Raw genomic sequence first — 25,671 nt, 5'->3', positions numbered from 1 at the left:
AGGGATTTATATAAAATTAATATGGATATGTAATTTGTTTTATATAAATATTCTAATGCCTTCAGTAATCACTGCCTTCTAAATGCATTAAACTTTTAATATTTAGACTTGCAATTTCTAAAAATCTGCAGAGTGGCATAGAAAAAATGCTGCTTTGAATCTGCTAGAGTGTGACTGTGTATCTTTACTTGATAATGCTTTTAAAAGGTTTTGATGTTTTGGTTTGGTTTTTTTTTAATTTGCAGCTATGGCCAGGATGGTGACAAATCTCCGCTGTGCCAGAGATCTGCAGGAAATGAGAATTAAAAAGAAATGTAGGCAAAATATTCATTCACAGCCCGGCACTCTTTATGTCATTAAAACATCTGCAAGCAGTAGAATCCCTCTGAAAGCTGCAGTGGAAGAGAAATCTCCTTGCTTCTATTCTACAGAAGAGGTATATTGATATCTTTTTATTTTCTGTCTCACATCTCTTTCTCAGGACTAGCAAATAAAAACTCAGTAGCTTTTGAATAGATACATTCTTCAGTTTTTAGATAAGTATTTACAGTAGCTGTTACACCAGTTGCTACAGTACTTAAGTAGCATATATCCAGTTTTTAAAACTATTCCAAATAATAAAGGTCATAAATCTCTAGTGTTATAATCAAACAGGAAAAAATCCACCAATTAAAATGCATATGAAGAGATGGTTGAAAAGAACAGTTAAAATTTAAGCTTAGATAAATCTATATGAAAATGCTCTTGCTTTTGGTACTGTGAAAGTACCAAACCTGTTGAATTTTTTAAACACTTTCAAAGTACACTGTGAAGCTGTTCTTCTAAAATAGTTGTTGGGAATACTCCATTCTCCATGGTTTACATATGAAATGGCAAGATCAGACAAAGGCTTAAAGAAATATTTAATCTGAAATTATAAGACTGGATATCCAAACTGTCTGTTGAATTCTTACTGTATTGTCATTATTTTGTCTTTTCCATCTGATTTTTTTCAGCTATACACATATGGTGTTTCAAAACAGTGCGTACAAGTTAACAGCACAAATGCAGAATCTTTCCAGTTTCTCATCAAAGACTTTTTCAGTAAGGAGTATTTGTTAGCTGGAAATGGAATGCAGCTTGCTGATGGAGGATGGCTAATACCTACAGATGAGGGAAAAGCTGGGAAAAAGGAGTTTTACAGGTACTGTTGCTTATGAACTTGGGACAGCTATGCTATTTATTAGATAGCAGTTCTCTTGTCTCCTAGAATAAATCCAACACAGTGGTGTTTTAAAGCCTCTGAAATTTTTACTGGTTTTTTACTGTGCATTTTTAGTACACCTCTGTTGTTATAAATAAAGAAATAGGATTGTAAATTTGCTGTGTAGATTAATGTTGCTACTGATTGATCCTCACTGCCCATTAAAGAGAGCAAAGTCAATTTGGAAAATTTCGAGAAATTCTTCAAAGGTGTAAATAGTCTAAGTAATAGGGAAGTTAAAATTTGCAGTGGATTTCAGGTTAATTTATTAACAATTTATCTGCAGAGCCCTCTGTGACACTCCTGGCGTGGATCCCAACCTAATCACAGAGGCCTGGGTTTACAATCACTACAGATGGATTGTATGGAAATTGGCAGCCATGGAAGTGTCGTTCCCACATGAATTTGCTAACAGATGTTTAACACCAGAAATGGTCCTGTTGCAGTTGAAATATAGGTATGTGTATAGCAATGTATTGGGAGCTGTAATTTGTGTTACTGTGTGCTTTCTGGTTCATCAGGATTACAAAATAAGCACATCTGCCTTGCATTCACTGCTTAGCAGAATGCTTGTATTGTTACACACAGCAGCATTAAAAACATAATGTGTGTTACCTGCAAAAATGCAGAAAACATTTGCTTTGCTACAGTGGTGCTTAATCAGGCAGATGAGTAACCACCACTTTTCTACAAGTGTGTTTAAATAAAAACAATGTGATGGATTTTGTTTGCTGTAACTAAGCACAAATTCTTTTTTGTAGGTATGATTTGGAAGTGGATAAAAGTAAACGATCAGCAATCAAAAAAATAATGGAAAGAGATGATGCAGCAGGTAAAACACTTGTACTGTGCATTTCCAAAATCATATCACTGAACACAGTTGTATCTCCTAGCAGTAGCAATAAGAACATGGAAAGTAAAAAAGCAGCAGCTTTAATTGAAGTTACTGATGGCTGGTATGGGATCAGAGCTCTTCTGGATCCACCTCTCAAAGCTTTGTTAGATAGAAGAAGGCTGACTGTTGGTCAGAAGATCATAGTGCATGGAGCAGAACTTGTTGGTCCTCAAAATGGATGTCCACCACTGGAAGCCCCAGATTCCCTTATGTTAAAGGTAAATAAAATATTAGTTCAGCTTGATTGGATGTGACTGAGTGAGGTGATAAATGCTACTTAGTTGAGCCATATTTTGTAAACAGAAGTTACTGGGGCTTTGCAAACAGATGGAGCTTTGCTGGAGTTTAATAACCAGATTTGTAAGGCATCATTCAAGGGTGTTATTCAATATGGTTGGAAGAGAAGTTTGTAGTATAAAATTCTGCCAGGTTTTGCTATGTGTTTTGGCAGTTCCAGCTCCTTACTTTGGTTAAACACCAAGTTGCAAAAAAGTATTTATCCATTTCAGACAATATGGAAATTGGAAGAATGGGGGGAGGGGAGAAACCAATGAGAGGGTGAACTGGTGGGGGAAGACCTTGGCTTATTTGAGTTTAGTTAAAGAGCTTTAACTTTAAAGAGCATAATACTGAAATTGCTGCTCTGGTACAAAGCAATGGTTTGTCTCATGCATTCTCATTTCCCAGAGAATTTTAACTTTTCCGATTTTTAGATTCTGTTGAAAATACATTCTTCAGTGTGAAAGGAATTAAAATGTGATCTGCTCAGGTGCAAAAGTGATATATTCTTAGTGAGGTCAGTGTGAAAATAGATCTATAGATATTCCTGTAGATAAAATGTGTTGCTATAACTTTGACTTAGCAGTGCCAGTTTCTCATTCAGCGTTTCCCTTGCTCAGATCTCAGCGAACAGCACTCGCCGTGTGCGCTGGCACACCAAGCTGGGATTCCATCGGGATCCCAGACCTTTCCCCGTGCCTCTGCCGTCGCTTTACAGTGAGGGCGGTGCCGTGGGCTGTATTGATGTGGTTGTTCAAAGAACTTACCCTGTTCAGGTATGGTGTAAGTATTTTATTCATCTAACAGGGTTCTGTGAGATCTCAATTATATTAATGAATTGCTATATCATTTTTCAAATCAGACACAATATAGAAAGCTAAATTTTTTTTAAGATACCATTATGTGTAAAATAATGAAGAGTGGTTCCTGCATTGTGCATGTTATTATTTCAGGATTGGTGTATCCTGCTATAAGAATTTTATTTTGTGTTCAGTATCTTTTGGTTGGCTTTGCTTTTTGAGCTTCAAAAAGCCAGAAATAATTGAATTTCAGTTCTGTACTCTAAAAAGTACTGCACTTGTTTTGTTATAAACATATTAACAAAAAAGTCACATATTTATAAGCATTTGTAGGATTACTTTTTCTTACATGTAGCTGACTGTATTGTGTAAGTTCTGTATTAGTGAAAATACAGTGTGTAGTTATGGTGTAAAATAGATTTAAAATATTTTAAATACCACTTGATATCCAGACATTTAAATACTGCAGTCAGACTTCACTGCAACTACCTGGTTTTATAAAAATACCAGACACAAAAAGAAACAATATTTCTGTTAGTAATCAATCTTTTTAATGTAAGCAGTTTAACCAGGACACAACTTTCATATTTTATTAGCTTTCCTCAGAGCAGGTTATACTTGGCATGTATATCTAAGATTGTTTTTTCATTGCCTTCTTTCTAAGGTATTACTTTATTGTTGGTTGATGTAGAATGAATTCTGCAAAGGTATTCGGTTTGGATAATTACTTAGCTATTTAGATCATTACTTTAGTGGAGGAAATTGCAGCACTTATTATGTGAGCTGCCTGGTAGAACAAACCTTTATTTAGGTCTCAGAAAGGGGACTGTAATCTGTAACTGCATCACAATAAATGGTTTCCAGGCTGGAGAGGCAAATGCTTCTTCGTATCTGGCTATGTCAGGAGATTGATGTACTTTTTTCTGCTTTGAACACTGAGACTCTTGCTCAAACATACCAAAATTATAGGAAGACTTGGGCTGTCTCCTTTTATGTCAAGAGCCAAGGAGTGTAGGAATCACAGTAGCCTTAATTAAAGGTGTCAAACTGTGAGTAATGCAGGAGATACATGGTGTGCAATTAATGAGGTAGGCAGAGCCTATTTCAACAATTCACTTCCTCATAAGTATTGGTCCTGCAACCTCTCCTTACCTTGCTTTCACTATACACCCCTGCTGCTTCTCTGTTCTGAACCTGGACCTCACCTGGTCCTGTTACTTCAGCAGCTTAATTCATTAAACTAGGAAAAAGTAACTAATAATAATATTAAGAACACACAATGAACTGCTGTCTGTTGAGTTACCAAAGTGATACAGTCTGCTGGGGTCAGATACGTGCTAGAGCCAGTGCTAGGGAGAAGACAGAACTGTGCAGAAAATGGGATTGGAAGGAAAGGGACCACTTTCAGCAGCCATGGATCTCCTTGTTTAGCTCACTGGCCTCTTCAAATCAGGCAAGCCAGTTCTGGCAGAGTTCTGGACAAGCCTCTAGTCCTGTGGCACCATCTCAGCAGAAAAGGTTTAGGAGCATCTGCAGAACAACATCATAGTTCTTTTACAGCATCTAACCCAGGGTGTTAAAACAGACAGTACAGCTGATGTGGAAAGACAGATTGGGTAGAATCCAGTCTGGTGTATTTTTTAGCATTGAGTTTGATGGTTTGTATCTTAATGTATCTACCAGTGGGATCCATTCATCATCTAAATTACAACATTGATACTCACTACTTGAAGCTACGTTTTCTTCAGCTGGTAAATCATCTGTGTTTGGATACTGCTCCTTCTGCTTGTTTTTGACAAGTTACCAACCAGTGCTGTGGGGTTCTGCCTTTTATCTGTTACAGAGGAAGAACTTAAGGTCTGCTGCCTGTTCATTTTTAAAGCATTTTTGTTTAACAGTGAGTATGAAAGAGAAGCTAGATAATGTTTAAAATTATCTTTTTAAAGTCTGGGTTTAGTTTTAATCTTTTTATTTCAGTGGATGGAAAAGACGTCAGCCGGATCCTACATTTTTCGTAACAGCCGAGCTGAAGAAAGGGAAGCTGCCAAGCATGCAGAGAATCAGCAAAAGAAACTGGAAGCTCTTTTTGCAAAAATCCAAGCAGAATATGAAAAGCATGAAGGTAAGGCTTTCATTCTTTCAGAACATCTGTAAAGAACAGGAAAACATTTTGATATTTTCAGAAAAGTTAAAAGAAATTGTCAAAAATCTTCTATGGTGATAGAGAAGCAGAGATGACATTTTGGGTTGTTTTCTTTGTTGTTGTTGGTTTTGTTTTATGTTGTTTGAGGTTTTAACTTCCTGTGTGTCAAGACCTTTTGGTGCAAAATGGTTATGTGCTTATTTGCATGGCTTTGCAGCTATCTAGGGAACCCTTTTGAACATATTCATAGGCAGGCCACTAAAAATTATCCTTGAGATGATTCTCAGGGAAATGCTACAAAATTGTAGAAATAATTTCATTGCCTTCAGGGACATGACACTGTAAGATTTCACCCAGAGGTGGGCACTGCTAGGATGTATCTCAGTAGACCTGGACACCAAGACTGAGCATCTTTACTCCTGAGTAATTGCGTGACTGTGTGGATACTGAGGTCAGTGGAGCTGCTCAGTGGGACAGGGACTCTGGTGACACAGGCCGTGGAGCATGCTGAGTCACTAAATGCCCTTGGTTGGCAATCCCAGGCCACAGAGACCAGGGGAAATCCTGAAGCAAGGAAGGCATACCCTTGGTGGAAGAGGATCAAGTTAGAGAGCACTCAGGCAAACTGGACATATGTGAGTCCATAGCTGATGATGGGATTAACTCAGAAGTGCTGAGGAGCTGACTGGTGTCTGTGGGGCTGCTTTTGATCCTCTTTGAATGATCATTAGTTCATTGGTAGAGGTGCCTGGAGAGTGGAAGAAAGCAAATGTGTCTGCTGTATTCTGAAAAGATAGGAAGGAGCACCCAGAAATCTACAGGCCAGTCAGCCTTACCCTGATCCCTGAGAAGGTGATGATGGGAGAAATAATCCTGGAAGCTGTTAACAGGCACAAAAGGGAAAAAAATATGATTTGGAGTATTCAGCAAAGATTCACTCAGGGGAAGCCATGTTTGACCAACCTGACAATGTTCTGTGATGAAATCACTGGCTTGGGCAGTTGAGGCAAGAGCAGTGCATTGTCTGCCTGGACTTCAGAAAGGCTTTTGACACTGTGTCCCTTAGGATCCACGGAGAGGAGCTGATGGGCTGGATGAGCAGGCAGGCAGGTGGATAGAAAACTCTCTGAGCAGTAGGGCCCAGAGGGTGGTGATCAGTGGCACAAAGTCTCTTTGGAGGCCAGTAACTCATGGTGTAAGCCAGCAATGAGTACTGGGCCTAGTCCTGTTTTAACAAGTTCATTTATGATCTGGAGAAGGGGGGGATGTACCTACAGCAGGTTTGATGCTGAGAATTAGGACAAGTGATGGATACACTAGAGGATTATGCTGCCATCCAGAGGGATTTTGGCAGGTGGAGAAATGGGCTGACAAGAATATCATCAAGTTCAACAAAGCAAGTTGCAAATCTTGCACCTGGGGAGGAGCAGTGCCATGCACCAATACATGCTGGGGATCACCCATCTGGAATGCAGTTTGGCAGAAGGAGCCCTGGGTGTCCTGGTGGACAAGTTGAGGATTGTTGAGGTCTTGGTGATTCTTCCCTTCTGTTTAGCACTGGTAAGGCCACATGTGGAATGCCATGTCCAGTTCTGGACTCCTCACCACAAAAGGGACGTGGATGCACTGGAGATATTACAGCCAAGGGCCTTGAATGTATTTAAGGAATTGGAGCATCTGACGTAGGAAAAACTGAGAGAGCTGGGACCATTGAGCTTGGGGAAGGCTCAGAGGGACATCTGATCAATGTACTTAAATACCTGAAAGGACAGTGCAGAGAAGATGGAGCTAGGCTTGTGTCAGTGGTGTCCAGTGACAAGTCCAGAGCCAAATGGGCACAAATTGGAACACAGGAAGTTCCCTCTGGACATCAGGAAACTTTTTCACTATGATGGTTGACTGACAGTGTTGCCTGGAGAAGCTGTGAAATCTCCATCCTTGGAGATAATAAAGAGCTCACTGGACAGCCTTGGTCAGCCTTCTGTAGGGTGCTCCAGACCTCCAGAGGTCCCTTCGACTTCCATGTGTTCTAATTCTGTAATGGCTGACACTGTCCACCTCTGCCAGTGATTTCCAACAGTAGTTCTAGCATGGAATTCTTAGCTGAAATCAGAGATGGCTTTGTAATTCTTAACATCACTGCTATGACACCTCATGCGTTGTTTTATGTTTGGTAAATTTGTGTACACAGGAGTCTGCTGTGCTGAAGGAATTCATCAAAATTCTGGCAGCAAAGTGACTTACATAAGGAGAGGGTAATATAAGTCACCTTAGCATTTAGCTGATGTCCTGAGGAGGCTTTGTGTGCAGGCCTGTGCTGTCCCACATCTTGGTGTCCTTAAGACTTTTCTGCTGCATGAGAGGAAGACCAAGTGATGGACATAAAGGAAATGTAGTCAAGCATCTATGAAGGTTCATGGCAGCCCATCAAATCTCCCACCCTCTGCTAAGAGATAACTAGCCAGTGATACTAGTTACTAGCCTCCTAGCCACTGATACTGGCTACCCCAAAGTTTGGATAATATTCTATCTATGTTGTATTTGAATGAGTAAGATTTTTTTTTCTGTATTTTGTGGATATGCATATATATGCACGTGCACACACACACACACATCAATTCCTATACATGTGTTTTGTATTTTTATTCTGGCAAGGCCTAAATATTGCTGTGCTTCTTACATAATTATTTCTTCCTTCATTTTAAAATGTATTGGTTGTGCTCCACATAAAGGCTTTTTCTCAACAGAGAGAACCAGTAGAAGAACACCAAGATCGCGGATCGTCACAAGACAGCAAATCCATAATTTGCAAGATGGTGCAGAACTGTATGAAGCAATTCAGAATGCATCTGATCCTGGTTATATGGAGGTAACTGTAGATACTACTGGGTTAATTTTGAAAAGCTTTTGGAGTAAATTAAAATTTAATAACTTCTGCTGAAATTGACCATTAAATTACTCTTTTGTTTTGCTGCCTTTTGATATTTTCTACAGAATGCTTATTACTAAATAAATTAATATTAAAAAATTTGAATAAAAGTAATGAAGGCTTGTTGTAATTGATTAATTGGATGGCAATTTTCTCTTGGTATAAAAATCCAGGATATAGCACAATTAAAAGTTAATGCCACTTGTAATTTTATTACTTTGCTTTGTCTTGCATATACAAAAACTTAATGCATCTCATCAATCTAGAGTTTCATACACATACTTTTGCATGCTGTTCATTTTATTGTTGGATAATTATATTGTCTTCATTGTCTTCATTCCCTGTTCCCAGTTAAATCACAACTTTTAAGTGTTTATGCCTTTACTAATAAAGACAGAAGTGATTAGTCCCTGCAAGTTATTAAAAAATTAAATACATGCCTTGCCTTTTGCAAGTGAGGATCCTTGTCTGTCATATTTGATGAAATGGTAGCTATGTCTCTGGAGCTGCATGTACAGAAATCTGGGTCTTGAAGTATTGGTCAGTAAAGTGATGTGTTTGATGCATTTTAGTGTAAATCACTGTGTCAGCTCAGAGACAGCAGCCTGAGGAGAAGTACAACTCTTCCTTTATTCTTGCACAAATTTTTCCTAATATGTCTTCATATGAAACAGGCAAGCCTACCTGTTATATTAAATATTCCCCTTACTTATACACTGTCAAGCAGGCTTCTCACTAGTTGTCAGGTAGGAACAATGTGTAGTGTAATCTCTGCACAGAGCAGAGAGCACCAGCTGAGTACCAGCAGTACCACTGCTGCCTCCTGTTGTTTTAATATACCTCATTTCAGGTCCTAGTAGTGCATCAGCTGGAAATAAATTGCTTCTAACAGATGAATGCTCAAGAAAGAGGCTATCTAAAAATCTTGTGGTTTTTTGATTAAGAAAAAAGATACTGAGGTCCACTTCTCTTGGTTGCAGGGATATCTCAGTGATGACCAATTAAAAGCCTTGAAGGCTTACAGACAGCTGATGAATGACAAAAAACAATCTCAGATGCAGGAACAATTCAAGAAGGCTTTAGAGTCAGCAGAACAAGAAGAAAGTGGCTGTTACAAAAGGGATGTGTCTGCAGTATGGAGATTATATGTGGTAGACTACAGAAAGCAAGAAAAACATAAAGGTCAGTGCTTGAAAAATTATAAGTAACTTTTAACTAAATGTGGTAACTGGCCAGCACAGGTAGATTTGAAGAGTTTCCAAGCAGTATTTTAGCTTACATGTTAATATTTCCGGTTTGATTCTTGGTTTAAGGCTTTTGGATAGGAGGGAGTGCTGTAGATGTATTTTGTTTAAAAGCCTTCAGAGGGTGAGTGAGCGGGTGACTGAGCTTCCCGTGCTGTTGTCAGGAGCAGTGCTGAGCATCTGGCGCCCGCTGCCCGACGTGTGCTCCTTGCTGAAGGAAGGCGCTCGCTACAGGATCTTCCAGCTGTCGGCATCCCAGCCCAGGGCCAGGGCAGACTCCACCCACGTCCAGTTAACAGCCACCAAGAAAACTCAGTACCTACAGCTAGCAGTGAGTGCTCTGAGTGCATACAGGTGCATCATTCAGATGTGTCACACTCTCTAAGTGTGGTAAATACTGAAGTTTTGTGTTTCATCAGGTATCACAGGAGATGCTGGTACAGATTTTCTTTCCAAGAAAGGCTCTAGAATTCACCAGTTTGTTGGATCCTTCTTTTCAGCCACCATGTGCTGAAGTGGATTTAGTTGGAGTTGTCATTTCGGTTAGCAGAACAGGTATGTTGTGGACCCTATCCATGTCCTCCCACTGAATTAGCACTGAATTCTTGATTCCAAAAGTCAGAGTTATCTTGGTGTTGTACCTGCATCTCAGGCCTGTGAAAACCTCCTAAATACTGGCCATGTTACTTTGCCAGTGACATGCTGGCAGATAAATTTGTATTTCTGAAGAAAAACTCTCTGTGCTTATTAGCTCAGGAAGTTAGTAAGGCAGCATCTAAGCTCAAAAGCAGCTTATATTTAAGTCGTTTTTATTTCTTTTCTATTATTTTATTATTCTATTATTCTTTTCTTTTATTTTCTATAAATGGTGAGCCTAAGTTCTCACATCTGTGTTCAGCATCTGCAGAAACACCATCATGCATGTACATGAACTCTCTCTTTGGTGTATAGTGTCATGGAATGAGTGGAATTCAGGCACTGGAGCTCATGGAGAGGGAGAGGTGGATAATCTTCTAGGTGAAAAGAAAAAGTTCTATAGTACTGTTTTTAAAGACACAGACTTGGAGTTGTTTCCTGTAATCAGTAGGGAGCTGGTGTAGAATATGAAAGATGTATGTGATACCTGTCACCATGCAGATGGGCTGCCATAATAGCTCTTTCAAGATGCGTGTGAATTTTTTTAGTATCACTTAAAGAGATGTAAAGGTTTAATGCAGACTTTTTTCCTGCTTTTAGGTTTCACTACTGTGGTATACTTGTCTGATGAAAGCTATAATTTAGTGGCAGTAAAGATCTGGACAGATCTCAGACACTTGGCTATTGAAGACGTAGTTGTCCGCTGCTCACTCATTTCTGCAAGCAACCTTCAGTGGCAGTCTGAATTCAGATCAGAAATTCCCGTGCTGCTGGCTGGAGATCTTTCTTTATTCTCAGCCAGTCCAAAGGAATGCTATCTTCAAGAGAAGGTTAATGAACTGAAAAGTGTGATAGAGGTAAACCTGTAGAAGTGTCATTTGATGGTTACTTTTAGCTACTGCTATGTTACATCCTTCAGCAAAAAGTCTGTTAGTATTGATAAACCTTTAAAACAAGTAATGCACACAATGCTGAATTTGAGGGGAATTTTCTGGGAGACAAAGTAAGATGTTAATGCAATTTTCCTGAGGAATTGAATGTCTTGATTTTATTTTTTTTTAATTTTCCAACTCATCCAGCAGATGAGTCATGATGTGCCACAGAATCTCTGAGTGGCAAAAGATCTTGTACCTGTCAATAGGGAATCTGCCATGGACAGAAAGTGCAGGAATCTTCTATGTTGTTGATTTGATATAAAATAAAATTCTGGTGGGATAATGATGAAAAAAGAAAGTCTTAAATGTAGTGTACATAGTCCTTAAATAGTTTGAAGGCCAACTATTCTGCATTGCAAACTCTGTTCTCCCTTACAGAATGTGCCCTCCTTTTGCTCTGATGCAGAAAGTAAACTGATGAATTTGCTAGGAAGAAATCTCTTGCTGACACCCAGTTTACCTAAAAGATGTGGTTTGGAGAGCCCTTCTCCTTCCTGCAGCCATGCAGAGGATAGAAGTTTGGTAAGCTTCTGGTGATTAATGCTGTGTTTATACTGGCAGCACATGCAGCAAGGATTTATGCAAGTGGTGAATGGTCTCACTGCTGTGTCCATTTCATCCAGTCTTTTTAGGGCAATGCAAGCTGATTAGAAGCTTTCTCTTTGTGTAGGGGTTTAGGATTATTCCCCAGAGGAGCCATGAGATAAATTATCCTTCCTCCAAACACTATGTGAAAACTTCCCCTTGTGGCCTGTGTTTCCACAACATACTTTAAGTATTTTGAATTGATGTGAGTAAAATGAATCATCTTTCTTTATAGATGATTTAGTGCTTCTTTGGTCCCACTGTGAAGATTATCCAATGTGAATGTCACAGAAGGGAAAAATCTTGATCTGTACATTCATTTTTATTTCAAGGCATTCTGCAGTTCCCACCTTTGTTGAGAGAATTTACTTCCTCGTCTTTTTATAGACAGTGTTTACTATTTCTAGGATTTAATAGGGATGTCACCTGGAAAATGTATTTTAGCAGTCTTGACAAAAATTGATTTAAATAGTACTCAAGTTTCCCATGAAAGCTGCTGGTGGTGAGTTGCTTCTGACATGGAATACTGAGCACAGTCAGAACAAAAATTTTTCCTGCCATGACTTGTAAGGGAAGTGGAAACACCCTGGTATGGTATCAGTTCCTGGGGACTAAGTTTAAACTTGTAAGGCATCTTTTTCTATTTCAAAGGGAGGGCTAATGTTTAATTCTGAAGGTTTAGTTTATATATTTCATAGACTAACTAGTTAATATTTGTATAGTTTATTAAATACATAATAATCTTTTAAAAATGAGACATCCAGTGTATTCTCAGGCCTGTGCTTGAAAGATTTGCTATGCAGAATCTCTCTTGTGTGTATTATCTTCATATTTTTTTGCCTGTGTTCTATCCTGATTTTTCTTAAAAAACTTTTTTCTTCTTTTTACTTATTTAACCACCAAGCATGTGTGGAGAACATGACCAAGGCAGTAGAAGACTTATGAGTGCTTTCATTGCTTACCATCTGGCATAGAAAAATTTCCATACATTTTGCTTAGCTCTTAGAAACAAAATGTAAATGTACAGGTAAAGAGTGACTTGTCAGTCATCAGCACTTGAAGGAATAATATTAATCACCATCAGGAGATACCAAACTTAAGTGACATATGAATGATGATGTAGTGTTTTTATATTGGGAGGGGCAGAGGGATTCCCCCATTTTTTGGAAGTTTTTGAGGAAGTTCATGAGAACATTCTATTCAACATAAAACTTCTCTTTTTACCCAGATCTGTTCTAGAATTGAAATGAAGCATCCAAGCCCTTTGTCAACTAGCACACCAAATATGCAACTTGTCACACCAGGGTCAGCAAAAACACCTTCACCTGCTGCAGTTAATGAAAACTATCTCAAAACCAGCAAAAAGAGAAAAGCTATGGACTTCCTCAGTTGCATACCTGCCCCTCCACCACTGACACCAATATGTTCAGTAATTTCTCCATCTGTTAAGAGAGCATTTCAGCCTCCACGAAGTTTGGGTTTACAGCACAGCAAGTCACCCAAGGGGACAGATCAGAATATTGGCCTTGTCACCCCTTGCAGAAAAGTGAGAGAAACTGTCCATCTTCCTGAGAATGACCTGGTTGCTGATGAAGAACTGGCAATGATTAATACACAAGCACTCATGAATAATATACCAGAAGAAAAGAAGATGGATTATGTAAATGAAAACAGAAATGCGACAGCTACTACTTTATCTGATGATCTGTCATCCAGAAATAGTTCCAGGTCTACTGGGGAAGCAAATAACTCATCAAAAGCAGTTCTGAAGTAGCTGAGGCTGTTCAGAAGAACCCAAAGGAACCTGAGGACTTATTACCAGCCCACAGAATGCTACAAAGACCAAAATCCCAAAAACGCTGCTAATGCACATGTACAGAATTGTATATATTTCAAATTCAAATTATTTTTACACTTTGTACATTAAAACTTGATTGTATTTAATAAAGTTCTATTACAAAAACAGACTCATTAAATAACACTTCATTTGCAAAACAGTTTGAAGTTTAGTATGTAAACACTTCTCACAAAGATGTATTGTACAATAACATCAGTGTGGCTGAGGGTTTGATGACATTCTGTAAGCCATTGATTCTGTGTTCTTACATTACAGCAGGATCTTTGTTTCAGTCTAAAGCCATCAGTTTTGTTACCCCCTGCAACATTAGAATAGTTGTTTGGCTGTCCAAAGTGGCACAGGACATAATAAAGAGTTCTCTTATTTTCAGCAAACAGAACACTTTAATTCTGAAATGTTGCTCTGCTATTTTGGCACAGTTCTTGTACTTTTCTCCTCAGACTTTCCATATAGCACTAAGGGAGGTTTAAAGAACAGCTATGATTATTTGACTCACAGCAAAATGCCATGCAGAGTTATTATTAAATAGCTCCTTGGTCTGTGTTTTTGCTTCATCTGTTCAGAGCTGCTCCTGTAGCCCTGTTCCCACTTAGGAGGTAACAAGCACAAGCCTAACACTAATGTTTCATTTCAGGAGCCTCTCCATCTTGGGATCAGTGAACTCCTATGTCTTGGCAAGATGAAGAGCTAAGTTTGCTTTGTTGAAGTGTTTTGCTTGCAGGCTGGAGAAGCTGTTTGTGTTTAAGGTAAGGGCAGCATGAATCCAGTCAGTGGAGAAAGGGAACAGCATCAATCTTGCTAAAATCTGTTGAGCTACTTTTGCCATCATTCACTTTGCTTCTGAAAGTTACAGTAATGCTCTAGGCATTAACAGTAGATACAAAAAGTTTATACAGTCAGATATAAAGCAGTAAAATGGCAAGAAATGCCAATTGTGTGGGGAAAGAATTGGCCACAATGGCTTTAAGACAGAAATAAATTAGGAATGTTTACTGCTAGTGTCAGACTGTGATGCAGAAAAAAATACCCAAAATGTGGCATGTGGTAGAGCCCAGTACATTTCACATATGCCTGGATGGATTTTCATGGAGGAAGAGGGATGAGACAGAGTACAGTTTGTACTGGGTACAGTGTTCTTCAGTGCTCTTACAGTGGTCATGTAGAGCTGTGAGAGCATGGTCCAATGCCATTTAAAGATTTGTAAGAAATAAAATTTAGGAATTTAGTAGAAAAACACAAAAATAAAAAACAGTTTAGAAAAAAATGTAAAACTAGAGACTCTTGTACCCTGATAATTAGAACACCAAGGAATGCACATCTTCAGTTAAATGTCACGTTGGTACGTGCCAAGCCCGGTCTCCTCCTTGGGAAGGCAGGAAGGTGGGTGGGATGGGGACCTGTCCCATAAGCTGCACTTGTTCCACTGCAGCTTCCCTCATCCCTGCTTGGTTTTTCAGACCGGAGAACACTGTGGAAGGTGACATTGTGCTCATATTGTTCTTTCATCCGTTGTATCTTTTCCCGAGGGACATGATGAATATTTCTTCTGTAGAGTCAAAAGTAACAGAAAACACAAGTATTTAGCTGCCTGGGTATGAGGGGTTATCTTCAGTTTGCTGAAGTCCCTGACAGGTTCAGCATAATGGTTCAGGTCTCCACTGATCTCTTTCTGGCCTGTTTTTACAAATTACTGTTCATTTCCACCTACTTCTTAGGAATATTATCGTGACTGCTGAAAAATGTAACACCATTATTTTTGGGAGGCAGATGGAACATAGGTATTTGACAAATATCCAAAATAAGAGTTGTGTAGAAGCCCTGTGTGGTGTTTTATACGAGTGCTGCTGTGTTTCAGACTAACAGCTTGTTGGCCTCAGTGAGCTTGTGTGCAGCTGGAGATGGCAGCAGGGGCTGCAGCCAGCCCAGACACTGAGCAGCAGCAAGGACAGGGTCACAAAGTGCTGTGCTTTGAGAGCAAGCAGGGAAACATCACACGTGATGCTGCTCAGGCTCCAAGGCAGACTCATAAATGACAAGTTTGAGAGGGAGGGGAACAATGCTCAGACATGCCAGGCTTTCTGGATAGAGTAGCCACAGTAGCACTGGCCATGATCCCTCCACAAGTTAGCAGGAATTGTCTTCCCAAAGACCACCAGGAATTTCTGTTTGTGAGTTTGCAAACCCCAAGTATCTTTGGGGTTGCCATTTAGTGCTGGTAAGGCGCAGCTTGTGCCCCAGTGAGCGTGTGTGAATTATCTTTACAATGCTGCTGTGAAAAGTCAATGTGGGTCAAATATGCAATAAAACAAACTGCAGGTTACTGAGTAGCTCTGCCTACAACACATGATCAGACTGTGTCCCTGCAGTGCTCCCCTACCAATGGCTGGTGCTGCTGAGGCCAGAGCTGGCTGACAGCTCAGGCTGTGTCCTCTCCTGTCCCCAGGCCTTCATCTGCCATGTCCTGCCTCCCCTGCAGCCACGAGCACTCTGGGCCTTGGCCCTCTGCCATTTGTGTCCATCACTCACACACAGGAGCAGCGTTAATTTTTGACTAGAGCTCCTGGCTGGTAGAAAACAAATCCTTCCGTTGCAATGAAGTGCCCATGCCTTGTTATCTTGCACTAAGTTAGCACATGTTATCTTCTGGATTTGCTAGCTGGGAGAGCACTGCTCCCTGTAACTCACAGCAGGCTGGCTAAAGGCTAGGAAGGCAGCCTGCACTAAATTTTTCAGTGACTACAGCCATTAACCCTGCAGTCATTGGTCAACATAACATTCTTAGAGCCACATTCAGCTGCCTCTACACCCTACCACATTGTGCAGAGTGTTTTTATCCTTTTTGTGTGTGTGTGTTAAGATCTTCACAAAGATCCTCTAGAACCCCATTTCTTACCCACACCTGATGCACCATCCCTCCATGCTGCAGCAGGACAGCATCTGTTATGGTTAGATTCTTAAAGACAGAAGTCTCAATATTGGCTATAGTGCTTAGATTCGAGTTTGTGCCCAAACAAAAGAGACTGCTGCTCAAAATACAGAATGAAAATCAGAGCTCCTGCCCCACCAAACTTACAGCACAAAAACATGCTTCAGGGCTTGTTGCCTTTTCTACTGCCTGACTCACTTCAGGCCCTTTCAGGGCTGAATTCACTACAGACCAGGTACTCAGTAATGGAAATTTCCCACAACAATCCTCCTGTTGGCATTTACCAGGCTACATTCTTCCTAATATGAAGAGGAAGAAGGCTGACCTGAGAGCATGTCAACAAAATGAGAGAAGCTGTCTGTTCCAGCAAAGAGAAAACTATGTACCTTGTCAGCTCTTGAACATTGAACTTCCAGGGTGTATCTGGTTCTTGGAATGTAACTTCATATCTATTTTCATGTGCCTAAAGGACACAAAGATGACATTATGAAGCTGCACTAAAAGAATTGTCACCTCCGCCAGAACTCCTGACAAGAGACACCAATGCCTTGTCAAAGACTCTGTATGGTGTGTATTTCACAAGTAATGAACTACAATTATAAATCATATCTTGATATATTTGTCAACAAATAGCTTGGGAACTGTTCAATTCATGTCAGGACTTGGGAAGGGTATGATGCCCTCATCACCAAGAAGTAGCAGGTTCAAAGGCCATTAATCTTTTTAAGTGATTTTGCCTTCACTGAGTTACAAAGCTGACCAGCTAAATAATTACATGGGCACCTCTGCCCCTACTTCATCACACTATCCATTCTTAACTGTAATTAGAGAACTATGAGAAAACGGAAGTAAATATTTTTAGCCATGTAATGAACCTTTTCAGTCAGATCAACCTGTAAATGTCATAGCTAGGCATATAAAAGCAATAAATCAGAGCTTTCCCTACCATCATCACATACGGCTTCATTTCCCAAGCGTGGATGTTGGTGTTATCAATAATAACCGGGCTTTTCCCTTTCTTCATTGCTTTGCGTGCTGCAATGTAACACATTAGGTAAAGCTAAAACACATTAAATAACAGAGCCAGGCCTTACTAGCCCCAAAGTGCTCTTTCTCTGCCCACTCTCACACACTTGGTTCCCCACCAGACCTGGGTTTGCAGCTACCACCCAAATGGGAGCCAAGGACAGCGCCCAGAAGAGATGGTGCAGCCTCTGGCTGATCTGAAGCTCTTTTAGAACATACTTAAAACAGCAAAAAATCACTGTCATTTGCAGGAGATCCCTGTTACATCATCTCAAAGTATGAGATCTCATCACCATCCCTACAAATTCCTTCAGAGCACAGCCACAAAAGTGTGACACATTGAGTAAAGACTGGGCTGTTTAATTCTCAAACTTAAACTCAGCCTGCAAGTTTTCTTCCTGTCTATCATTATATTCTCACCCCCTTCCAGGTCAGGACAGCCACCTAAGAAGTTAGAGGAGAAGGCTGCAGTGCCTGTACTGCAGGGAGCAGCTGCTGGGCTGGTGTCTGAAGGGCATCAAGATTCAGCAGTGCCTAATCTAAAATAATATTTACCAACCTCCAAAATGTTTTCATTTACAAATTTCCCTTTTATAAGACAGAAGAAATCAAATCAGAAGTGGTAAATGTATTTTTTAGCCAATGCCCCATGAACTACATTGTATGACACCACTTTGAGGTATTTTAATCTGGGGGCTAAGTTTAAGGACAGCCTGAAATGCAAAAATATTTTGCACGGCCCTTGGATAAAGTTCAGTCACCTCTTTTCTGGTTCCACTTGTGTGCATCCTCTAGGAAATCAGGCTCAAAGACGTAGACACCATTTTCAATAAAGAAGTCATCAGTACTAAGGACTACAGCAGTGGGGTTGTCACGTTTCAGCTGTCTGCAAGGAAAAATAAAAGATGAAAGAAGAATTAGTACCTGGTAACACCCTTTAACAGAGACCAGTCAGCCATGAGCTATTTGAGTGCTCTGCAAATACACACAGTGCTTCATCTGAAAAATCCCAATTTAAAGGATCTGGAAGTACTACAATCAGTAGATGGACACGTAGGAAGAAAGGAATGGAGCTTGAAGGCGTGGCCTTGATCTCTTTAATTCAGCAGAGAAATCTACACAGGACTACCAACATCTGAGTCTTTAATCTTATTAATATATTCAGCTCTCCTTCTGAGTTACCTGAGAAAGCGGGACTGTAAAGAAAAGGGAAAAAAACCCCAAAACAGTAGTCCAAACCTGCTTATCCAGGCATAGAAGTTGGTGTCACAAGACAATTTGATGATGGGAATTTTGTTATCTTCAGAGATTTCTGAAGATAACCGGGAGGAAGGATTTGTTATTTAGTAAAGATGGTCCAGAGAACCGTGAGTTTGGTTTGAGGGGTTTTTTTTTGGCTGTAAAGCAGGTAGTACTTATTTAGAATTTTAATTTGCAAACAAGTATTTGAATGATAAGTCAATATTTTGTGTTAATTTATATAATTTTATGGTTCTTATCACTTGTCTCTCCACTTAAATCTCCTCTTGTAGAGTTGAGTAACTTTTATCTCTTCAGCTTTTAAGCTAATTTTCTAAACAAATCTGAGTTTATAAAAAATGTTTTATAGACAAATTTGCAGATCCATAAAGCAGACTGCTGTGGTGAGTGGCACTGGGCAATCCCACTTCACAAGGGTGTGTGTCCCCCAGCAGTGCTCCTGCAGGCTGGGCATGCCATGGGGAGCAAATGGACACTGCTGGACACTGACCAGCTGCCTCACAGGCAGCTATTGGCTCTTGGAGGTGAAGAAAGTGCTGCCTTGTGTGGAGGTTTAAATATGAAGCATCCCTCTGCCAGTCCTTAGAGACCACAAAAAAACCCCAAAAAAATTTCCAAAACAAACAAACAAACAAAAACACCAAAACAAACAAACAAAAAGAAACCCCAACAACTTTTAATGTATGATTGTGTTCCCGTTTGTGTCTAATCCAGAATTTTTTGTGTCCATAGATATAGAATTGTCCTTTTTTCTTAATCAATCAGAGAAGAGCTGGGGGAGGAGAGAGTCTCTGCAAGAAGTCAGGGAGAGCCCATGGCATCATCCCTCTATTTCCTGTCTCCCAAGGCCCAGAATGTCTTGGGAAAAGAAAGAAAGGTCAGTCAAGAAACCCTGTATCTCTGAGACATGAATGCTGCTGCCCTGCTGTCTCACACCACACCTGGTCTCCAGCCCCTGTGACTCATTTCAGCTTTCCTAATAAACACTTCTCCCTCCATCCCCACAAGTTGCAAAATAACCATTTCTCAGTGTCTTATCTACATGGGCAAGAGCAAGGCAAGAGGTGTCTCCAGGTTATCAGCAGCAGAACAGGCACACAGGCAGAAAAACCTTGATTCTGTCACCCTGCTCTGTTTCAACCATTTATTTACCAGTTGTTCCCTAATCTGCCTGCAAGCAGCAGCTCTGCCCTAGGACTGCAGGGTGCATCTAGCTCAATAAATGTCAGCTTCTGACTCTGCTCTGTCTCCACTGTAATTTCTACCATCTGCTGATTAATTAATGTTATTTTGTGGTGGGCTCCACCCCAGCCAGCAGTGACTCAGCGCTGATGGAGCCAGGACTGGGCTGTACCCCCTATAATGCATCATTCCAGCACCTACCTGTCCTTGTCTTCTAGCCCCAGAGGGATGTTTTATTCACAAAATTACTGCTGGGAAAACTGATTTAAGAAAAATCATGTTTTAAACACTGTTAGCAAACAGTAAAATTTTGTTGCTTTAATTTTGGCCTCAGTCAAAAAATCCTTATTATGAAAAGTGAAGCAACATCTAATGCTTCTCTGGTTACTGCTGTGGAGTGCTTGATATATTCAGGTCTCCCTGTGATTCAGCACCTCACATTTCCCACTGCTTTACTCATTGCAATTTCTTCTCTAAGAAACTGACTGCTAAACTATGTGTTTTCCCTTTAGCTACTAATAGGCACATAAAATGTGCACGTTAATAAAAGTTCTCAAGACTAATTTTTTTTCCTTGCTCAGTATTTCTTTTTAAAATGTTCTTAACCCGTGCAAATTTTAAAATCCATTTTCTTGGCACATACCTTACTGAATTTTCAGCCCTGAGGGCTTTGATATTAACCCTTAAGCAATCTAAACTGTAGGTGAATATCTGTAAGTCTATGGTCCTCACATAATTAAAGTAGATAAAACTTGTGTTTCAAAGGAGGAAAAATATGGGACAAAATGGGCTGAGAGCTATGAATTACTGTAACATTTGCTATATTCATACCAAATGAGCTCCTGCTAACAGCAACATAAGAAAACATGAGGTGTGAAAAAGATGGTTTACCTTCTGTTTATCTTGCTGGTTTTAACTTTTAGCTTTCCAAAACAACCAAACTGTTGCTGAAGTTGACAGATCTTTTCTGTAATCCCTTCCATATTGCCCACAAAGCTGGCAAAACTATTTCTTCTCACCCTTATCATTCCAGAGAGCACCAAGAACCCTTTCATGTGGTCCTTACTAAATGAGCCTTCCACAATCTTCACAGGACCTCAGGTTAGTTTAGAAGAAAGGTCCTGCACAATCACATCATGCTCTTAATCACTGGAAGCAATTAAAATGCCTGTATTTTAGAAAAATACAAACCAGCTATGCAAAATGGGAGAGCTTGTGACCATGGTTATTTATGAATAAATCTTGAACTGCCCTGTAAAAAGAAAATTACCCACTGCTGATAGATAAGCACACTTACACTGCAATCTCTTGGCAAGATCAAAGGACACATAGGAGCTATGTTTGCATTTTTTAAAGAAGCCACTGAACTGGAAGCACTGCATTGTGACAGGCAGCACCTGTGAAAAGTTCAGTATTGATTTGTTTTGGACACATAATTGCACAGTACTACATGTCTTCATCTGCAGTGGATATGGTACCTCCTTCACCTTGCACAGGGGTGAGGAGAAAAGGGTTTAAGGAGGTTTATTTTAAGCAGAGGAAACATTCCTCCTTCTCTTCTGGCTTTCTCATCCTCTGTAGTTTCTGAAACAGCAGAAAACCTTTCCTTAGCAAAGGGTAGAGCATAATAAATTTTGTATCCATAGATTATCATACTTTTCCATCAGAAAACTTGAAAATAAACCAATTTCTGATAGCAGACTGGAATAAACATTTTCAGTGCTCAGAAGGCCATGGAACAGAATATCAGAGACCAGAACATGTACATACTGGCACCACATGCAACCACCTCCTCTGGACACTCTTTCAAACGTTAGGGGTCCTGTGGCATTTCAAAGGTGTCTAAAAGCCTTTTGCTCCAGCAGGAAAGTGGGACTGTGAGATCTGGAGGGGCAATGCCCAGCACTTGCCACTGTCTACTGGGTTTGAAGAACCCAGGTGCCCTGAGGGCTTTGCCTGGAGCTGCCAGGCCCTGCAGGCAGAGCACAGCCGAGCCCTCGTGTCCCACCCCGGGAGGGTCCAACCACGGCTCTGTCTCCCAAGGCCCCAGGCTCGAGTCCTGTCTGATCAAGGCACTCAGGAGGCTCACCTGAAGTGGTTTCAGGCAAAGGTAGATGTCTACAGAGCAATGATGCAGGGAGGAGGAGCTGCAAGAGCTGAAGTCCATGAACCCGTCAGAGCTGCAATGCTGCAGTGGGGTCAGGTGCTGGGAACGCTGGGAGCAGCTGGCCCAGGACTGGAGGTGCTGGGATAAACCAGGCAACAGCAGCAGAGAGAACTGGAGAAGACACAGATTGTGCCAAGCAGTGATGCCTCAGTGCCAGGGCATTTTTCCTTCTCCTGTTCCGAAAGATTACTCGTTCTGTGCTTCACAAGGGAGTACAAGAACAAGCTCATTTCAAGAAATAAATCAACAGCTGTGGCTGAAAAGTTACAAGTTTGCTCATGCCCAGCCTATGGAGCTTGAGTAAAACTGTTGGATAAAGGATCAGGTGTAAGCTGAGCTGTGCAGCACAGCAATGTAAGAGCTGGAAATGCAGCTACTCTGCAATGCAGTTTGCTGGGGAAGCAGGTATGAGCTTGTATGTGGCTCACTTAAATTCTGGAGGCATTTTTGGAAGTACAGCTGCCACTGCACCTCAGATAACCTTTTTTCTTAGCAGCTGCCTCAGTGTGATCACAAACCTGCGCTGTGAAGTCAAGGACAATGTGTTCAGGAAGAGCATGTCCAGCACACTGAAGGAGGCTGATGGAGATGTGACTCCCAGCTGTGACTCTCCTTCACATTTCCATGACATTTGGTGAAAGGTTAAAGGCAGGTAGCTGGGGCCACCTAGAATATGTGGCTCAGGGAAGCTCATCCTTAACAGTGAAGCTGCTGGAAAGGTGCGAAGCTTGGTGGTGAGCAGACCAACTCCTCATCCTGGCTTGACTACTCAGTAGTCACATGTGGGTCCTCTGCTGTCTTTGCCAGAAACCAAAAACCAGACCTGAACTGATCCGTGCCAGTGTAGGGCTGCTCTGAGCTGGGAGCAACCAGGATGAGGAAATCATTTCAACAAAACTGCCAAAACTAAAGCTTACAAAGCTGTATCCAAACTCTGCTGAGTGACATTGAAAGGTCAGGGAAACAAGCCATGGATCCCAGGTTGTTCCTAGTACTGTGTGATGGGGCCTTTTGAGTGGAGCTATCACTGGGTTGCTGTATCACCAGTGATAACATTGATGGTTTGTGACTCGTGGGCACCCTAAAGATGTAGAGTTTGTGATAGAAACACAGAAATACTGGCTGATCTGCAGAAAGAATTAATGTAGGTATGTGTGAAAGCACCAGAAGAAAGAACAGAGCAAAGGCTAAAACAATGGTACCCACTCACAGCCAAGATCATTAACAGCAATAAAACTGGGATAGGTCCTGATTACAGCCCCCAAGGCCAGCACGGAGCTGAGGCCCAGCACTGGTGACCTGCCACAGGAAAACCCTTGCTCTGAGAGCAGGAGGATGGCCAGTAGGTCACACCAGCCTCTCCACACCATTCCTTCCCCTTATCCCAAGAGCGGCAGATGATGAAGACACGCAACATGGGAAAATGAATAAATGGGAAAAAAATCCACCTAAGATTCATAAAGCACCAAGTAAGCAGAATTCGCAGGGTAAAAAAATGGCATTATCAGAGCTGTTGGCTGGAGATGGCACAGCAGACCTGGCCAAAACCTACCCTGCCACCACCAACCGAGAGCAACCCAGCAGAGAAAGTGAGGATGGGACAGCTTATGGTCCTTGTCTGTTCTGATTTTGGGCAGACCACCTGAGCACATTCATCTTGATGCTTGCAAGTATTAAGCTGTGACATTGTGAGTGAATAAAATCTGAGAAAATAAATTTGAATTTATAAAATGAGCTTACAGAGTACTTTTGCAAATAAACAACCACCTTCCTCCTCCGGGGCATCTTGCACTGAGATCTGTTGCAGTCATTTTTTGCAAACTTGCCCTTGTGCAGCACATAGCATTTACCAATACCAAAAGCTATGTATGCAGTGTGAGAACAGCAAAAGAATTCTCTTGGTACAATCCTTCACAAGCTGGACAGGGTTAAGGACAGGTACTAAATGCTGCTTTTTGATCTGTGTGTTGTTGAACAGCTAAACATAATTATTCAATTAAGAGGGGCTAGAAACAATAAGATACTCAAACCTCCATCTCACAGAGGACTACTACAACAACACTTACAACTGATTTTGTAAATGTGCCATTGACAATTAACCCTGTGTTTTGACCTAAAGAGTACAGGTAAGTACAGTTACTTGCACTGCCTGAGAACATGCCCCCAAACCTTCATGTTCTTACTGTGCTATGAGAAGACCCAAATCCCCCTGAAGGAGCAGGCCCACACTTACACGCCATCTGAAGGGAGGGGTTTGGTTTTTGGGTGTGAGCAAAACGCAGCACTTGGCAATTCATAAAAGAACTTTCCTCACCAAAGTGCAGTGAGGGAGAAGGCCCAGTGGGACAGGGAAGTGCTCCACTGAGAAGAGGAAACTGTGGATGAAGCCAGTGTATCACACACCTCTGACAGCAGAGCCCTTCCTGTGGCAGCCCATGATCCCTGCACGGGTCCCTCAGCCCAGCAGAGTAAGAAGGCAGAATGTTCCTCTTCTGATAGGGAGTGGGTGGCACTGGGAGCTGTGTGATACCAGACTGTGAGATTTTGATACCAAACTGCAGCTGCACCGTCACACCGACTGCAGGGCTGCTTCCCAGCACTCCCCACTGTGTCTTTCCACCTACTTACAATCAGCCTTTGAGATGTTGGAGCGTGGAGTGGTCTCCTCTACACATTTTATACACTGCTAAAGCTCTCACCAGGAGTGCAGGACATTACAAAAACAGAAGTCAGAGTTGCCAATTTTCAGCCAGAGAGAGGAAGTTTGTTACCATGTTTGTGATCAAACACAAAAAAACCCTAAATCACAAAAAAAAAAAAAAAAAAAACAAAAAAAAAAACCCAACCCAACAAAACCAATCAATCAAAAAAATAAAATTTAAAAAAGAAAAAAGAAAGCCACCAGCAATCTGACACTTTTGAGAAAAGGAACAAGTACCGCCCAGGTCGGGGTGATCAGTCCATCTCACCAGAAGCATCCCTGTAGGTACCGCTGGCTCGGAACAGGAGCTCGCACAGTCCCACGGGCAGGACACCCAGACACAGCCACAGGTGCCGGGGACAGCGCAGCCAGGAGCGGGCCTGGAGCCGGGGGGCTCCGGGCGGCTGCGATCAGCCGGGGCTCCCTCCGACCCCAGCCCTGCCCTTTTTCCCGACGGGTCCGCAGCGGGCGCCGGGCGGGCACAGCCGCTCCCGCAGCGCTGCCCCGCTTGCCCCGGAGCCGGGGCGCGGGTCCCGCTTACCTGGCCAGGGTGCTCTGGCGCGGGTCCCGCTTACCTGGCCAGGGTGCTCTTGCCGGCGCCCGGCAGCCCCCGCAGCAGCACCAGCCTCCCTCCGTCCCGCGGGGGCCGCAGGCTCAGCGCCCCCAGGGCCCGCAGCAGCCGCTCCTCCTCGGGGCCGGGCCCGCCGGGGCCGGGGCCCGGGGCCGGGCCGGGATCGGGGGCCCGCGGCAGCCGCTCCGCAGCCCGGCCCCGGCCCCGGGCCCCGCCGCGACCCCGGCCCCGCCGCCCTCGGCCCCCGCGGGCGGGGCCGGGCGCGATCCCGCGTCCCTCCATGTCGCCCGG

The 25,671-nt window shown here is 41.9% G+C and overlaps 2 protein-coding genes across 3 annotated transcripts in view; one reads left to right on the top strand and one right to left on the bottom strand.

The window, feature by feature from the left end:
* BRCA2 (BRCA2 DNA repair associated) overlaps positions 1–13,652 on the top strand; it is a 34,050-nt gene extending 20,398 nt beyond the window's left edge. For both annotated transcript variants that reach the window (XM_064716362.1, XM_064716352.1), the window contains exons 15-27: positions 246–436; positions 996–1,183; positions 1,530–1,700; positions 2,005–2,356; positions 3,038–3,193; positions 5,195–5,339; positions 8,108–8,229; positions 9,270–9,471; positions 9,698–9,864; positions 9,953–10,088; positions 10,770–11,026; positions 11,483–11,626; positions 12,918–13,652. In XM_064716362.1, the coding sequence (XP_064572432.1) occupies positions 246–436; positions 996–1,183; positions 1,530–1,700; positions 2,005–2,356; positions 3,038–3,193; positions 5,195–5,339; positions 8,108–8,229; positions 9,270–9,471; positions 9,698–9,864; positions 9,953–10,088; positions 10,770–11,026; positions 11,483–11,626; positions 12,918–13,463 (2,777 nt within the window). In that variant the 3' untranslated portion in view covers positions 13,464–13,652. The remainder of the gene's footprint in view (positions 1–245; positions 437–995; positions 1,184–1,529; positions 1,701–2,004; positions 2,357–3,037; positions 3,194–5,194; positions 5,340–8,107; positions 8,230–9,269; positions 9,472–9,697; positions 9,865–9,952; positions 10,089–10,769; positions 11,027–11,482; positions 11,627–12,917) is intronic.
* Positions 13,553–25,662, bottom strand: N4BP2L1 (NEDD4 binding protein 2 like 1). Its single transcript, XM_064737302.1, has 5 exons — positions 25,385–25,662; positions 18,261–18,385; positions 17,420–17,508; positions 16,860–16,936; positions 13,553–15,093 (listed from the first exon to the last, which is right to left on the bottom strand). The coding sequence occupies exons 1-5, from the start codon at positions 25,660–25,662 to the stop codon at positions 14,868–14,870; spliced, it is 795 nt and encodes a 264-aa protein (XP_064593372.1). The 3' UTR covers positions 13,553–14,867.
* Positions 25,663–25,671: the final 9 nt, after the last annotated feature.

This window comes from Zonotrichia leucophrys, chromosome 1 (genome assembly GCF_028769735.1).
Source record: "Zonotrichia leucophrys gambelii isolate GWCS_2022_RI chromosome 1, RI_Zleu_2.0, whole genome shotgun sequence".
NCBI classification, from domain to species: Eukaryota; Metazoa; Chordata; class Aves; order Passeriformes; family Passerellidae; genus Zonotrichia; species Zonotrichia leucophrys.
Note: the sequence above shows the minus strand (reverse complement) of the source record. Positions and strands in the feature narration are given on the sequence as shown.